The following is a 14,774-nucleotide window of genomic DNA, read 5'->3' on the forward strand; positions in this document are numbered from 1 at the left end:
TTTTTTTTTTTTTTTTTGCGGTACGCGGGCCTCTCACTGTTGTGGCCTCTCCCGTTGCGGAGCACAGGCTCCGGACGCGCAGGCCCAGAGGCCATGGCTCACGGGCCCAGCCGCTCCGCGGCATATGGGATCCTCCCAGACCGGGGCACGAACCCGTATCCCCTGCATCGGCAGGCGGACTCTCAACCACTGCGCCACCAGGGAGGCCCTCTTTGCCCCTTTGCCTTTCCCAGAATGTCACATAAATGGAATCATGCCTTGTGCATCTCAGTGGGTCTGGCGCTTTCACTCAGCTTTTGAGATTCACCCATGTGGTTGCCTGTATCGGGAGTTCATTGCTTAAAAAAAAAAAAAAAATGTGAATTTAGATAATTCGTTTTCTGAATGCCAAGTGAAGAAAATGATTCAAGTAGGAAAGAGTGATTAACTTTGTCCAGTGGAACAGTTGGGGTGATTCTAAGAGATAATTGGAGGAGAGAGATTGAGCCCTTGAGTATATTTATTTTGTTATTCTTCATTTAAAAAAATAGCCCAAAATACTGTTGGGAATATTAGTGAAAAATCGCCACTTCTCATTAATCTTCTAAAAAATAGGTATTTTGGGGGTGATGTAAATGTTCTGGAATTAGAAGTATGGCTGCATAAACAACTTCGTGAATATACTAAAAAACCACTGGTGCGTGTACCTTCAAGAGTGAATTACATCTCAATAAAGTATAATGTATGTGTGTGTATGTGTGTGTCTTATGTACGTATGTTCGTCTGTGTTTATATAATATAAACACACACACACACATATATATATTACTTTGCCAGAGGAGCCATAACAAAGTACTCTACAGACTGGGTGTCTTAAACAATAGAAATTTATTTCTCGCAGTTCTGGAGTCTGGAAGTTCAGGGTCAAGGTGTCAGCAGGGTTACTTTCCCCCGAGGTCTATCTCCTCGGCTCGCAGACAACCACCTTCTTGCTAAGTCTTCACATGGTCATTTCTCTCTGTCCACACATCCTTGGTATCTCTCTGTGACCTAATCTCCTCTCCCTATGAGGACACTAGTCAGGTTGGATTAGGGCCCACCCTAATGTCCTCATTTAAAGACCTTATTTTGAAATACAGTGAGCCTATAAAAATATATATGAGAAATCGGCACTTGGAGGGGATATCACTGATGGATTGATTTCCACCTAAACCTGAATTCCATGTCCTTCTAAACAGCCTCCAGACAGCAACTGCCAGTTGATGAGAGTTGGCACAGAATCAAATCAAACTTTCTAAATCTTTGATCAAGAAACATTCTTAACCGAGATTCTTGAACAAACATGTATCCAAATTTTTCATATTCTTTTGTGCATTCTTCTGGAAATAGGGTCCCTTGCTTTCATCAAATTCTCCAAAGTTAAAAAAAAAAAACCTTGGGAAATTGAAAACCATGGGTGGATTCACACGGATGGGAGACTGAGGTTCAGGGGAGGAGTGGCAGAAGGTCTGTCTGACTGCAGTGCTGCAGGGCAGTTCTGGTGCCGACCTCCCAGACTTAGCAGACCCTACGGATTCAGGACACAGTCCACAGCAACACCACCCCCACTTCCAACATCAGCTAAAGTGCAAAGGTCCCTAGACCACCGACACTCCTGAGCAGCTGGCTGCAAATTCAGGGGTTCCCAGGACCCCTCCCCAAGTTTGATAATAAACTAGCACGACTTACAGGACCCAGGAAAGCACTGTATTGCAATGACAGTTTTATAGAAAGGATGCAAATCAGGACCAGCCAAATGAAGCGACATAAAGGACAAAGTCTGGGAGGGACTGGACGTGGAGCTTCCATCCCCTCTTCCTGTGAAATCAGGCCCCATCACCCTCCCAGCACATCAGTGTGTTCACCAACCAGGCAGCTCCACCGACCCCAGTGTCCACACTTTTACTGGAATCCATTGCTAGCCTTCACTGGATTACTGGCCAAGTGATTGGACTGTCTCCAGCCCCCCTCCCCTCCCTAGAGGTCAAGAGGTCTGGCTGATACCAGCGGCTTGAAGACCAGACAAGCTATATTATACAGCACTGATTCTAAGTGCCCCATTTTTGGTGCAACCTTGTCCAACTGTAGCAGGCCTGTCTGGGTGACGGGGGTCTGGGCTGAATGGCAGGCTGAGGGCACTGGGGAGGTCACATTGGCCAGAGGAGGGCTGACAGGGCATGGCGGGTGCAACAGGTACCAGAATCACTCCTTCACATCTCCCGAAGGAAAGGGATGCTGGACCAGGGTTCAGTGTGAGGATGGGTCTGTGGGTGAGGCTGCCCAGGGAGATGCTGAGCTTTTCCTCACAGGGGTATCCAAGCAGTGACACAGGAGACCCTGCCTGGGAGTGAGGCCAAAGGCCAGGCTCTCAGGGCACCACCCCCTCCATCAAGTGGATGAGGCTTTGGTGTCCCTCCTGGCAGCGGGCATCTGTGCCTGACACAGAGCTGAGCTTACAGGGCCAGGGAGGGAGGAGGCACAACCCTGCCTTGGATCACAGTTTCAGGAGCTGGAAAAGCCCTCAGACTACATTTAGACACCCCATCACTTCCTCTCTGCCTTCTTATGGGGAAACGGAAGCCCAGAAAATGTAATGATTTCCCCAAAGGCACTGAACAGGGCTCCCAGCTCCCAGGCCAGAGTGCTTTCTGCGGTCCTGTTGTTTCTCCAAGTACGGATTTATGAGGCCCGTTCCCCTCTGAGCCAGGGCAGGGTTATTATTCCATTTCAGATGAGAAAACAGGCCTGGGGTGGGAGGGGTCCCTCGGCTGGAGAGGCTGCAGGTGAGGAGGAGGGGATGCCTAGTTTGAACTCTGCCCCTCTCGCTGTGTGGTCTTGGGCACGTTACTCACCTTCCCGATGCCTCAGTCTCCTCATCCTGCAAGTGGGATGATGGAAACAGCGCCTACCTCAGGGATGTCGGGCGGGTTACCTAATGTGAGGACGGGCTCTGTGGAGTCTGCAGGGATACAGACATTAGTGTAAAGCTGGGTCTGGTCCCTGAGGCCCCGACTCCAGAGTGAAATGGTGTCAGCCAGAAACCTTGGACCTTCCCTACACCAAGATCTTGCCACAGTCAGTCCCGACTGTGTCTACACTTCAAACCAGCTCCGTAGGAAGGCCCCCAGACCACGTGCTCTGACCCTGGCCAGTGGCAGTTATACAGCATCCTGGAACCGAGAGTGAGGGGGTCAGCTCCACCGGGCCAGGACCAGGCTGGTTTCGCTCCTGGCTGGATCCTCAGAGCCCAGCGCAGCCCCCAGATCACACACGTGGGTCAGCAGGACAGCTGCCTGGGAGGCAGAAACCCCAGACCTTGACTGTCCAGAGCCAGGAGCTCCCACTGCACAGATGTGCAGACTGAGGCCCAGGGGGAGAGCTGGGTGGTACTGGGGAGCCCTGGAGGGACCTTGGTGATAGCCCCACTTGTGTTTTGCAGGCCTGAGCTGCTCACCGAAGGAGTCAAAGAGCCCCTCACAGACAGCCAAGGTACCCTGCGCAGGGTCACGGGCCGAGGCGTGGGCCGGGCGTGGGAGGGGTCCCAGGCTTCTGCCATCACCCCTCCTCCTGCTTCCTCTGTCCTGGTCCCGTCTACCCTGGCATCCCCCCATTGCCCTCCCTGCTGGGTTTGCCCCCACCAGATACCACCTCTGTCCTGGGTCCCAGGAGCTGCCTGCTCACCCTGGCTTCTCTCCCCCCCGCCCCCCAGAGAGGGATTCCGGGGACCCTCTTGTGGACGAGAGCCTGAAGAGACAGGGCTTTCAAGGTAAGGTTGCAGCTCAGGATGGGGTCCGCAGTCCCAGTGCCATGACCTTGACCTGGCTTGGGTTTGGAGGGCCAGGCTAGGGGTGGGAGGGGCTGGCCACCAACCTCAGGGCCCCGGGGTCTGAATGAGGCCGGCGGGCAGCCAGGCAGGGCTGGAGTTTGCCAGCCCCAGTGAGAGGCTCTGCAAGGTGGCTGGGGGTTCGGGGGTACAGGGCGTGGGAGCCGGCCTGCTGTCCGTCTGGGGAAGCAGCTGACTGCCCGCTTCGTATTAGGCAGCCTGCCGTGCTTTTTTTAGTGCTTGAAATCAGAGGAGAGGAGGTCGCGGAGGGCAGGGAGGGCTCTCCCGAGAAGGAGGACTCTGGTTGGGCCAAGGAGGGGTGGGAGGATGTGAGCGTGGAGGAAGAGGCGTGGAAGATGGGGGAACCCTGAGTGCAGGACTGTGGAGAGGGCCGTGAGAAACAGACGCAGGGAGGGGCCAGGGACTGACAGTGGAAGCTCTCTCCCCATAGTGGAGTCTGGTATTACCTTTTGGTTAAGATCAAGTGTGGTGTCAGTACGGGCTGCGGTGGCTGAGAGCAGCTGTCCACGTGCACGTCGGGGCAGCTCTAGGGTGTGGCTGTGAGTCCCCTAGGGTGGGTGCTCCCCATGTGGGCCCTGGGTGGTCAGTGTGACCCAGAGGAGAAAGTAGGGTCAGCCAGACCAGCGGCAGGAAGGGCCAGCCCCTGTGGGTGGAGGAGCCCGGGGAGATGGGACCCAAATCCCAGAGGGGCACCTGCTTACCCGCCCCCCCCCAGCCTCTCAACTCCTTCCTGGGCAGCCGGAACTTTCTGGGACGGGGGAGTTCCGTCTCTCACCTCACCCCGAGACCCCTCATACTCAGCCCTCTTAGCAGACTGGGGTCCGACCAGCCAGAGACCCACCCCCTCCCTCCTCCATCCTCCTCCACCTCTGTATTCCCACAAGGCAGTGCCAGGCTCTCATCTCCCCAAGGCCGGGGGCTTGTCCAGGGGTCTCATGGCAGGTGCTGGCACGCGGGCTCCGTAAGCGATAGCCTCTGGGTGAGTGAGTGACCACTGGGAGCTGCCAGGCCGGCTCCCTGCCTCCGCGGGGCCGTCCTGTCAGCTGAGCTCACGTCCCTGCGCTGCCTCCTGCCTCCTGCCTGACCCTGAGCGAGGCCCCACTCCACCCGCCGGTGACGCAGGAGGCTGCTCCCTTTCGTGGCGTCTCTCACCTCCAGGGCTGGCTCACTGGTGTGGGTTTCAAAGGTCAACAGTTAATTTCTGACTCATTGCTGTTGTCGCGAGAGTGTGCGTCCTTCCGGAAATAACACACGTCTCCGTCAAGAAGTTAGTGCTGGAGGACTCCAAGGTGCCCACTCCACGGAGCTGATAATTGCCTGAGAAGGAGTTCCCCAAAGTTAGGAAATCATATTCCTTTAAAGTCACCAAGTGCCTTTTCATTTAACAGCCCAAATCCGTAATTGTTTTTCACTTTGCAGAAAATTACGATGCCAGACTCTCACGGATAGACATTGCCAACACGCTGAGGGAACAAGTCCAGGATCTGTTCAACAAGAAATACGGTGAGCCCGGGACACCCTGGCGGGAGGGAAGAGAGGCAGGAGCATCCCGGTTCTGGCCGTGGTCTCCTCTGGGAAGACCACTCACCTGCATACAAATATGTCTTGAGCACTTACTGTGTGCCAGGCACTGGGGAAAAGGCAGTGAAGAAAACACGCAGTCTCATGGGGACTTCTCTGGTGGTCCAGTGGTTAAGACTCTGCGCTTCCACTGCAGGGGCTGTGGGTTCGACCCCTGGTCGGGGAGCTAAGATCCCACATGCCAAAAACAAACAAGAAAACCACGCAGTCCCTGCCCTTGGGGGACCCTGCAGACCAGTGACATGAGACCAACACTGAGCAGCTCTACCCAGAATCCAGTGACAGTGAGGCGTTGTCCCACAAATATGCAGGAAAAGAGCAGGCTGCTCAAGAGAAAACAGCTTTCCTTAGATGGGAAACCAGGGAAGGGCTCTTGGAAGAAAGAACTGAACGATGGGTAATCAGCAGAGTGTGAAGGAAGGGCATTCTGGCTGAGGTAATGGCATGTGCAAAGGCCCTGAGGCTTGTCTTAAGAAGGAACCAAGGGAATTCCCTGGCGGTCCAGTGGTTAGGACTTGGTGCTTTCACTGCCGTGGGCCGTGGTCAGGGAACTAAGATCCTACAAACCATACGGTGCAGCCAAAAAATTTAAAAAACATATATATATATATATATATATATATATATATATATATATATATATACACATATACACATGTACATATGTATATATATGTAGGTAGATAGATAGATATAAGAAGGAGCCAAAATCCGAAGCATAGGGCTTCCCTGGTGGCGCAGTGGTTGAGAGTCCGCCTGCCGATGCAGGGGACACGGTTTCGTGCCCCGGTCCGGGAAGATCCCACATGCCGCGGAGCGGCTGGGCCTGTGAGCCATGGCCGCTGAGCCTGCGCGTCCGGAGCCTGTGCTCCACAACGGGAGAGGCCACAACAGTGAGAGGCCCACGTACCGAAAAAAAAAAAAAAAATCCAAAGCATAAGGGCAGGCACTGGGGGAGAGGAGGGCCCTGCGGAGCTGGCCAGAAGACACATCCAGTTGTCCAGGGCCTTGGAGGGAACCATGATATCGGGTTTGTATTTTGGGAGGATTGAAGTAAATGGAGCAGCCTTGCACTTTTAAAGTGTCTTCCTGGCTGCTGTGAGGAAAGTGAGTGGCTGTGGGAGGGTGGGAGTGGACACTGGGAGACCAGCCCAGAGGCTGGAGCGGTATTGAGGCGAGAGTGATGATGGCTTGGGCAGGCCCTGGCGGGGATGCTGCAGGAAACCAGATGGAGTGAGATGTGCTTCAGAGGGAGAATCGCTGGCGCAGATTGACGGGGGCAGCGGGAGGAGTGGGGGCATCCAGCTGCGTCCTGCCTCGAGGAAGACAAGCTGTATCTGTTAAGGTGCTTTTTGGTCTCAAGTAACAAAAACAAACTGGCTTCAACCGTTAAGGGGGTTAATTGGCTGATGATTCAGTTACTATGACTTCACAACAGATCACCCGAAAACGTGGTTGCCTAAAATAGCCATGATCATGTATTATCTCTGAGGGTGTCAGGACTTTGGGAGCAAGCTGAGCTGGGCAGCTGTCACTCACGGTCTGTCCTGGGGTTGCAGGCAGAAGGCGGATGAAGCTGGGGTCATCTGGACGGCATCCTCACTCACATGTCTGGCGCCTGGGCTGGGGAAAGAGCTGGTGCTGGAACAGCTGGGCCCCTCAAGCATCTTTCTCAGTTTCTGTGTGACCCCTCTACTTGGGCTTTCTGGCATAGCAACTCCATGGTAGCTGGATTTCCTGCTCGTTGGTCAGGGCTCCTGAGTGTCCTGAGAGAGAGAGCCAGGTAGAAGCCATGTTGCCTTTTATGACCCAGCCTCAGAGGTTGTGCAGTGTCCCCTCTGCCATACTGCATTGGTCAAAGCAGTTACAAAGTTCCACCCAAGTGTAAGAGGAGGGTATATAGACCCCCTTCTCTATGGGGAGTGTCGATGTTACACTATAAGAGGAGCATGTGGGATGGGAGAAAGATTGGTGCCGCTGTCTTTGGACAGTACAATTAGCCATAACTCAGGAAATCCAGCAGTAGGGTGGCTTTCAGGATTAGCTGGATCCAGCAGCTCAGGGAATGAACTTGGTGTCCTTCCACTGTGTCAGAATCATCTCAGGCTGACTTCCTGCTTGCTAGCAGAATGACCACGGCAGGTCCAGACATCCCATCCAGGGAGAGAGCTGGCTTTTCCACAGGCTCTCTCAGGAAAGCCTGAGAGTTTCCCAGAATTCCCTGGGCCCTCCCCTGTTTCTCATGGATCCCCACTGAGTCACATGTCCAGTCTTTACCCAATCCCCATGGCAGAGAAATGCCACGTGCTCATCGGCTTAGGCCTGGGTTACCCAGACCTGTCACCATGACAAGGGGGAGGAGTGGGGAGCACAGAGCTGCCAGAGACAGGTGGATACCCAAACTGCCAGCCAGGGAGAAGGGGCAGCGCCCTTGCTGAGCGGGGAAGTTTGAAGAGGGGAGATGATGGGCTCCATGTGGATATGTTGAGTCTGAAGGGTGAGTGGAGATGTCTCACAGGCAGGCAGAGAGACAAGTCTGCTGTTCAGGAGAGGTGTCCGGATGGGCTGCAAAAATTAGACCATAGGCGCAGAGGAGACACCCCTAGGGGTGCAAAGAGAGCAGAAAGAGGACCCATGCAGAAAGCTAAGGAGCCCTGTGTTTAGAGGTGAAGTCCAGGAAGGGGAGGAGTGGCCAGAAAGGGGAAACCAAGAAAGTGAGGCATCATGGACACCAAGGACAGGGCTTCAAGGAGGGGAGAGTGGTCATCTGTGTTGGATTTTGCCAAAAGAGAGCAAATATCTTCTGCGTTGGGCAACACAGAGGCCGTCAATCATTTTAGGAAGAGCCCTTTTGGGGGCAAGGAGTGAGGAAGTAGAGATGGCAGTGTCCCCATTCATGGATTATGGGTATAAGTGCATTTCTGTCTGCAGCAAAGTCAGGATAAAGAATTTAAAACAGGCTGGAAATCCATAGAAACAGAAAGTGGATTGGTTTGGTTGCCAGGGCACAGAGGGAAGGAGAGAGGTGTGACTGCTAATGGGGATGGGGTTTCTTTTTGGGGTGATGAAAGCGCTCTGGAGTTAGATAGTGGTGATGATTTCACAACCTCCTGAGTACGCTAAAAACCACTGGATTGTTTAAGATGGTAAATGTTATGGTATGTGAATTACATCTCAATTGAATAAAGCCAAACAAACAAGCTGAAGCAATGGCACGAAGCCAGGGGTGACATGAAGACTCAGCCATTCTGTACGTGCTAGATGCAGGGCATGCATCAAGCTCTGAGTTTCCTAGGAGCCAGAGCAAAAAGGGAAATGAGGCCAGTTATACCATTCCCAGTGTCCACGAGATAAAAATTAGTTTATTGCCCAGAAAAAGTTCAGCTACTTCTCCTAGTGCAAAGACGTGCAGAGATTTCTGCAGCACATCTTTGTAAAGGGGCATCCTGTGACACTGAGGAGTGTCCAGCCCTCTGTCCAGGAGGGGGCTCCCATGGTGCACCCCACCTAAGTCAGAGAGCCATGGACGTTCACATCAGCCTGACAGCAGGCAGCAGGCCTTGGCCTAGAGTGGATCAGCAGTGGACTCAGGGCTGCTCCCAGGCTGTGAGACAAAGTACAGTCCCTGGGATGGACATGCCACAGCCCTCTGCAGAGGGGATTGGCGACAGGAATGAGGCCGAGCCCCAGATGTGGAAAGAGAGCCCTGAGGTCTGAGCCGCACCCTGGCTGGCCTCCCTGCTCCCAGACGCGATCTGCCCTTTTAGGCCAGGCCGATCCTGAACCAGGGTGAGGCGGGGCTGATGGAGGGTCAGGCGTTGTAGGGAAGGGCCATTGTAGGGAAGACGGCTTTCAGATTCTCAGGCTGTGAGGCCTCTGACGTTAGCCCCTGCCCTCTCCCAGCAGCCATAGCCACACGTCCCCTGGCCACCCCTCAGCCTGCACTGGGCACACGCCCACACCCCCGACCCCCTAGGGCCCCTGCTTCCCAGTCCCTCACTGACTGTGCCTTTCTGCAGTGCTACACGACAGCCCCCCACTGTACCCCCCTGTGCACGGGGTGTATCACACTCGTGCATGGAGCACCCCCTGGCTGCCAACAACCCACCAGCCCCGCCTCTGGCTCCTGACGACACCTCCTCTGTCCCTCTCGTCCGCAGGGGAAGCCTTGGGCATCAAGTACCCAGTCCAGGTCCCCTACAAGAGGATCAAGAGTAACCCCGGCTCGGTGATCATCGAGGGGCTGCCCCCCGGGATCCCTTTCCGAAAGCCCTGCACCTTTGGCTCCCAGAACCTGGAGAGGATCCTTGCGGTGGCTGACAAGATCAAGTTCACCGTCACCAGGTACTCAGGGGAAGGGAGACAGAGAGGAGGCGAGGCTACCACGGGAGGGGGCTCGCACCACAGTCCCTTGGCCTTTCCTTCGGGTGGACCTGCCCTCCATGGACAAGGCAGCTCTTCCAGCACCACCCTGGGCCCTGGGGGTTGGAGGAAGGGGGACTGCAGGCCAGCCAGGGTGCAGGGAGCCCCACAGAGGTGAGACTAGCTCCCCTGCCCCCCAGCCGCCATAGCGGGGGCAGCCTTCATGGGCCCCATCTACCTGCTGCGGCACCTGCTCACTGCATTCCTTCCTCATCCCCTGGAAGAGGCGTTTGGCCCGTGTCAGAGCAGAGGAAACCGAGACTAGTGATTTGCCCCAGGCCACAGAGCTAGCTGGGTGGAGCCAGCGGGGCAGAGCCAGCAGGAGACCCTGCTTGGCCTGGTGCACAGCCGCCCTGCCGGATCGTCCCAGGGTCCCCAGGGTCCCGTGCACACGAAGCACCGGGCATCTTGTTAAAAATGCAGATTCTGCTTCAGCAGGTCTGGGGTGGGTCCCACGCATTCCTCACAAGCTCCCAGGCCCTCCCCTGACACCCCCATCTCTGTTTCTCTTCCAGGCCTTTTCAAGGACTCATCCCAAAGCCTGGTAAGAGGCGCTGGCTATGGGGGGGCCACTTGGCACAGGGGTGGGCCATGGTGCTGGGGGCCAGAGGCCGGAGTGGAGCTCACCGTGGCGCACCGGTTCCAGGGCCCTGGAGTGGGAGCCCCCGCCCTTCTGTTGTCCCGCCTCCCTGGGCTCTGGCCCCAGCAGGGAGGAGGAAGGGGCCAAGCTGGAACCTGGCCCCGGTTCCTGGGACAGAGAAAGGGGTGGTGGGGTGGCACTGGTGACTTCTAAGCCTGGGATGGGTGTTCAGGAGGGAGGGGCCTGGCCGGGTCAGTGCCCCCCACTTCCCCTAATGCAGGGGCCTTGGTGAGCAGATGAGGTTGATGGGGTGGGTTCCTAACCTCAGAGGGAGGGGTGTCTGCAGGGGAACCTGCGAGCTTGGCGGTGGGATGTGGGTGAGTGCTTACCCGCTTCGTAAAATGCCTCTCCTGGCCCCATTTCAAGGCATCCACCCACCACCCCCCACACCATCCCCCAGGCTATGTCCTGGCCCTCCCAAACCCTGAATGAGCAGGGGCTATCCCTGCGGGGGGTGACATGACCACCTGGTCAGCACTCACGGCTGGCCGGGCCGTCAAGGAGGCAGCTGCATACGCAGACCCCAGAGCCTGCGCGTGGAGACGAGCTCTGCCGCCTCTGCCCTCCTCCCGCGCGGGGTCACTGGCAGCCCTGGCCCCTTGGGGAGGCTGCGCTGGGAACAGAGAAAGCCTGCAGGACAGGAATCCAATTTCACGGTCACGGTCTCACCCACTTCACTCCTCACCCACCTCTGTGCGCACTGACCCTGCCACCTATAGCTGTTCACTCCCTGCGCCCAGGCCTGGCTCGGTGGGCTTCTGGGGAAGGGGCGACCTGGAGGGGGGCCAGACTCACTGAGGGGGGTAGCAGTGTGGCAGGTGCTGTCGGGCTGCAGGGACCCCAAGGAGGAGGAACAGAGGAAGGGGTGCTTGGGAGGGTTTCCTGGAGAGGAAGGCTCTCGTGGGGCCTCGGGGGAGAGCAGGACTTGGAGGGCCTAGAGGAGAGGGAGGGAGAGGCAGGCAGTCAGCTGGGGAAGCAGCAGGGGTCCAAGGCCTACGCCCAAAGTGTGTTTCCAGAACTCTCGGAGGTGTGAAAGCCATCGGATGATGTTAGTAAGGTAGAGATGGTGAAGATGAGAGCAGCAAAGCGCAGCAGCGGTGGCCCTGGCGGAAACCTTGCCAAGAGATGACTGGGTGTCAGACCCTGTGCTGACCGCTTCACGTGGGTCCATTTTACACATGTTTCTGGAGGTCCTTCCTCCTAGGGCTGGGCAGTGGTCTGGGTACCGTGGTTACAGACAGAGGAGGCATCTCGTTTACTCCTCACACCTGTGAGGTTGGCGCCAAAGCCTGACCTTCAGGGGGAAACTGAGGCTCGCGTTTCAGCAATGTGCCCACGTCACACGGCTAGCAAGTGGCCTGGCCGGCCTCTAGGCCCGTGATCTGGAGCACTTCGCCCCCGTGGACAGGTAGGCCTGTGCTTCTGGGGGCTGCAGGACAGAACAGGGGTACGAGGGCTCAGGTGCTCGTGAGAACATCACAGGCCCAGGGACCCTCTTCTCATTGGCCATGGGGGGCAGGACACATGTCCCCTGGTGCCACCTGGGGCCCCTGGTCCATCCCTGCTCTGTGACAGGTCACTCAGCCCTCTGTGGACCTGCCTTGCTCCAGGACTGTGGTGGGCAGCCTGTGGTCCACTCGCCTGCCCCACAGCAGGGGCCCCGTGACCCTGTCAGCCCTATGCCACTGAGTCAGCTTCAAGCCACTGCCCGTCCCGACTTCACTTTCTGCCCAGGTTGGTGTCAGAGCCGGGCAGTGTCCGTCCTCTTCCCATGAGCGGCAGCAGGAAGGATGGCCGGGCCTCCCTCTGCTGATGGAGAGGAGAAACACGGTGAGGCAGTCCGCCGGCCTCCCCCTGCGCACCCTGTGATCCCCAGCCCCTCCTACCCAGAAGGAAGGGCCCCATGGAGGCCTGAAAATATAGCTGCTCCAGGGGTATGCACATATTTTAACGAGTTTGAAAAGCAAGAAATACACGTGATCGTATGCTGGGCTGTGAGTTCAGCGCTTTGCGTATCACCTTTTTTTGTCCCCTTTTTACGGATGAAGAAACTGAAGCCAAGGGAACTTCAGTGACTTGCCTGGGACGCCCAACCTGTAGTGGAGGAAGTGTTGGTTCCACACCTGGCTCCCTGCTCCGTCAGGGAGGCCCACTGATGCCAGGCGGGCGGCATGTAATTCAGAGCAGCCACCAAATAGCGGAGTGTCAGGCTTTGGGGAGAAACACTGGGGCGCAGAGAGGCAGCCAGCAGCCATCGCCCCCTTCTGGGGGGGGCGACCTCTTCCACTGACCACGGCTCGCCCTCCAGCAAGGGGGGCTCGACAGCTCATCTTCCTGTTCGAACAGCTTCTTGAATCTCAGCCATGACCCCAGGGTGGCCATCCGCCCCCCATTTTTCTGTGCCAGTCCACCCACCCATCGGCCTTCCCTGTGGCCCCCCTGTGTGCAGAGAGGGCCCTTGGAAATGCTTTCTCTGGTATGGGAGAGAGGGTGGCAGGCTGCCTAGAAGAAGAGATGGGCACCTGGCCCTGGCCCCAGGCCTCAGGGATGGAACTGCCAGCGCCTTTCCAGGCATTGGCGCTCTGGGCCGGGTGTCAGCCTGGAGGGACCGGGGCAGATGGGCTGGCAGGCCAGCTGTGTGCTTCCTAACGCCATTTGTCACGCTGGGCTGGGAAGGTGTCCAGACTCACAGGGGCCTCCGAGGGTTCACCAGAGGTCGCTGGGTGCTGTTCCTGTCCCAGAAAGGGCTGTTCCCAAACTGTCCATTAGACAGTCGCTGAAGCCTGATGCGGGCTAGCTCCTGGGGTTCCGAGGTGAATTGGAGCAGGAGGTCAGGTCTCTGGGGAAGGCGGAACATTGGCAGGTGCTGTAGCCTGGAGAAAGGTAGGCTGTACCTGTGCGCGTGGAGGGGTGGCAGATGATGTGCTTTAGGATTGGGGGCCGAGGTGGTGTGGGGGCCGTGGGAGAGCACAGGCTGGTGCTCAGACACACCCAGGTTGAAACCCCAGACGGCTCTTACTAACCCTGTGACTCGGGGCTCATTATTTCACATCTCTGAGCCTCCACTTCCTCATCGGTGAGATGGAGATGGTCATGTCTGCCTCCCCAGGTGATCTGAATGAATGAAGGGTGGACATTGGTGGGTGAGCCGTGGAGGATGGTTTTCCCCCTGCTGATGCTCGAGAGAGATGTTTGTGAAGCCCTCAGCCCTGGGCCAGCTGTGATAGGAAGGGCTCAGCCAATGGGGTTGGCAGTTGTTACTGTTGTTCCTGGGGGTCGGGAAGGCTTCCTGGAGGAGGTGACATTAAGCTGGGCCTTGGAGTTGAGCAGAAGGCTGTGTGGTTCTAACACAGGGCACAGCCTAAGTGAGGGCACAGAGCGGGTGTCTGACTAAACCAGGCTCAATCCCAGGGGCCTGAGTGAGTGAGGCCTGGGCGAGGTGCACACCACTGGAAGCTCCTTGCCACCTGGCCAGGCTGCTCCCCACCTCACCCACCTGCCTGCAGCAGCACTGAGTTAAATTAGGGACACTGGGCCAGGGGCCAGAGAGGCAGGTGGCTGGGAACAGTCTCTGCCCTCAGCAGCACCAAGTCAAGGTGGGTCTCTCCCCAGACCCAGAGGGGCCCGAGGCTGTGTAAACCCAGGACAGCAAAGGGGGCTGTTCATGATACGTTGGGAAAGATCAGTGGTGACTAAGGAAGGAGAGGCCCTCTGCCCAGGTAGCTGGTGTAGCAACAGCTGTAGAACATTCTAGTAGGCTGGGAAACACGAATACATACCCATGGTGGAAATCTGGAAAATATAGAGATCTCACTGCCCAGATGGCTGTTTATTTTTACGATGATACCTTTCTTCCAGATTTTTCCCCAAGCTTATTAATTGTATATCTCGTCCTTTCCGTAAATTTACATACACACACGCTTAAACATAAGCATTTTCCCATGTCTTTAAGACACTTTACAATGATCTGTCATCAGGGTGCATCATAGTTATATAACAGCCCTGTCCCCCAAGAATGGACATTAGGGCAACTTCTCACACCGTGGATACCTAACATCCACATCAGGCTGATGATTTGCTGATTACCAAGCCTTCCCATACCAGCACATTTGATCTCCCCCAATAACCAGTCCTACAGGAAGAAACAGGCTCAGAGAGGTTAAGGAACTCGCTGGAGGTCACACAGCATGTGCCCAGGCTTTCCCCACCCCCGACCTTTCATCCACACTGGGTAGGTCTTTGCTGCCCCCTTCTGGCTATCAGCATCTA

General features: G+C 56.3%; 1 protein-coding gene across 6 annotated transcripts in view; it reads left to right on the forward strand.

Annotated features, from left to right (window-relative positions):
• GTF2IRD1 (GTF2I repeat domain containing 1) overlaps window positions 1–14,774 on the forward strand; it is a 114,107-nt gene that overhangs the window by 72,035 nt on the left and 27,298 nt on the right. For 5 of the 6 annotated variants that reach the window (XM_081257607.1, XM_081257605.1, XM_081257608.1 and 2 more), the window contains 5 exons: window positions 3,458–3,507; window positions 3,728–3,784; window positions 5,282–5,365; window positions 9,604–9,787; window positions 10,381–10,409. In XM_081257607.1, the coding sequence (XP_081113733.1) occupies window positions 3,458–3,507; window positions 3,728–3,784; window positions 5,282–5,365; window positions 9,604–9,787; window positions 10,381–10,409 (404 nt within the window). The remainder of the gene's footprint in view (window positions 1–3,457; window positions 3,508–3,727; window positions 3,785–5,281; window positions 5,366–9,603; window positions 9,788–10,380; window positions 10,410–14,774) is intronic. The other variant, XM_081257606.1, reaches the window with a different exon arrangement.

Source organism: Mesoplodon bidens (genome assembly GCF_964165515.1).
Source record: "Mesoplodon bidens genome assembly, chromosome: 15".
In the NCBI taxonomy this organism is placed as follows: domain Eukaryota; kingdom Metazoa; phylum Chordata; class Mammalia; order Artiodactyla; family Ziphiidae; genus Mesoplodon; species Mesoplodon bidens.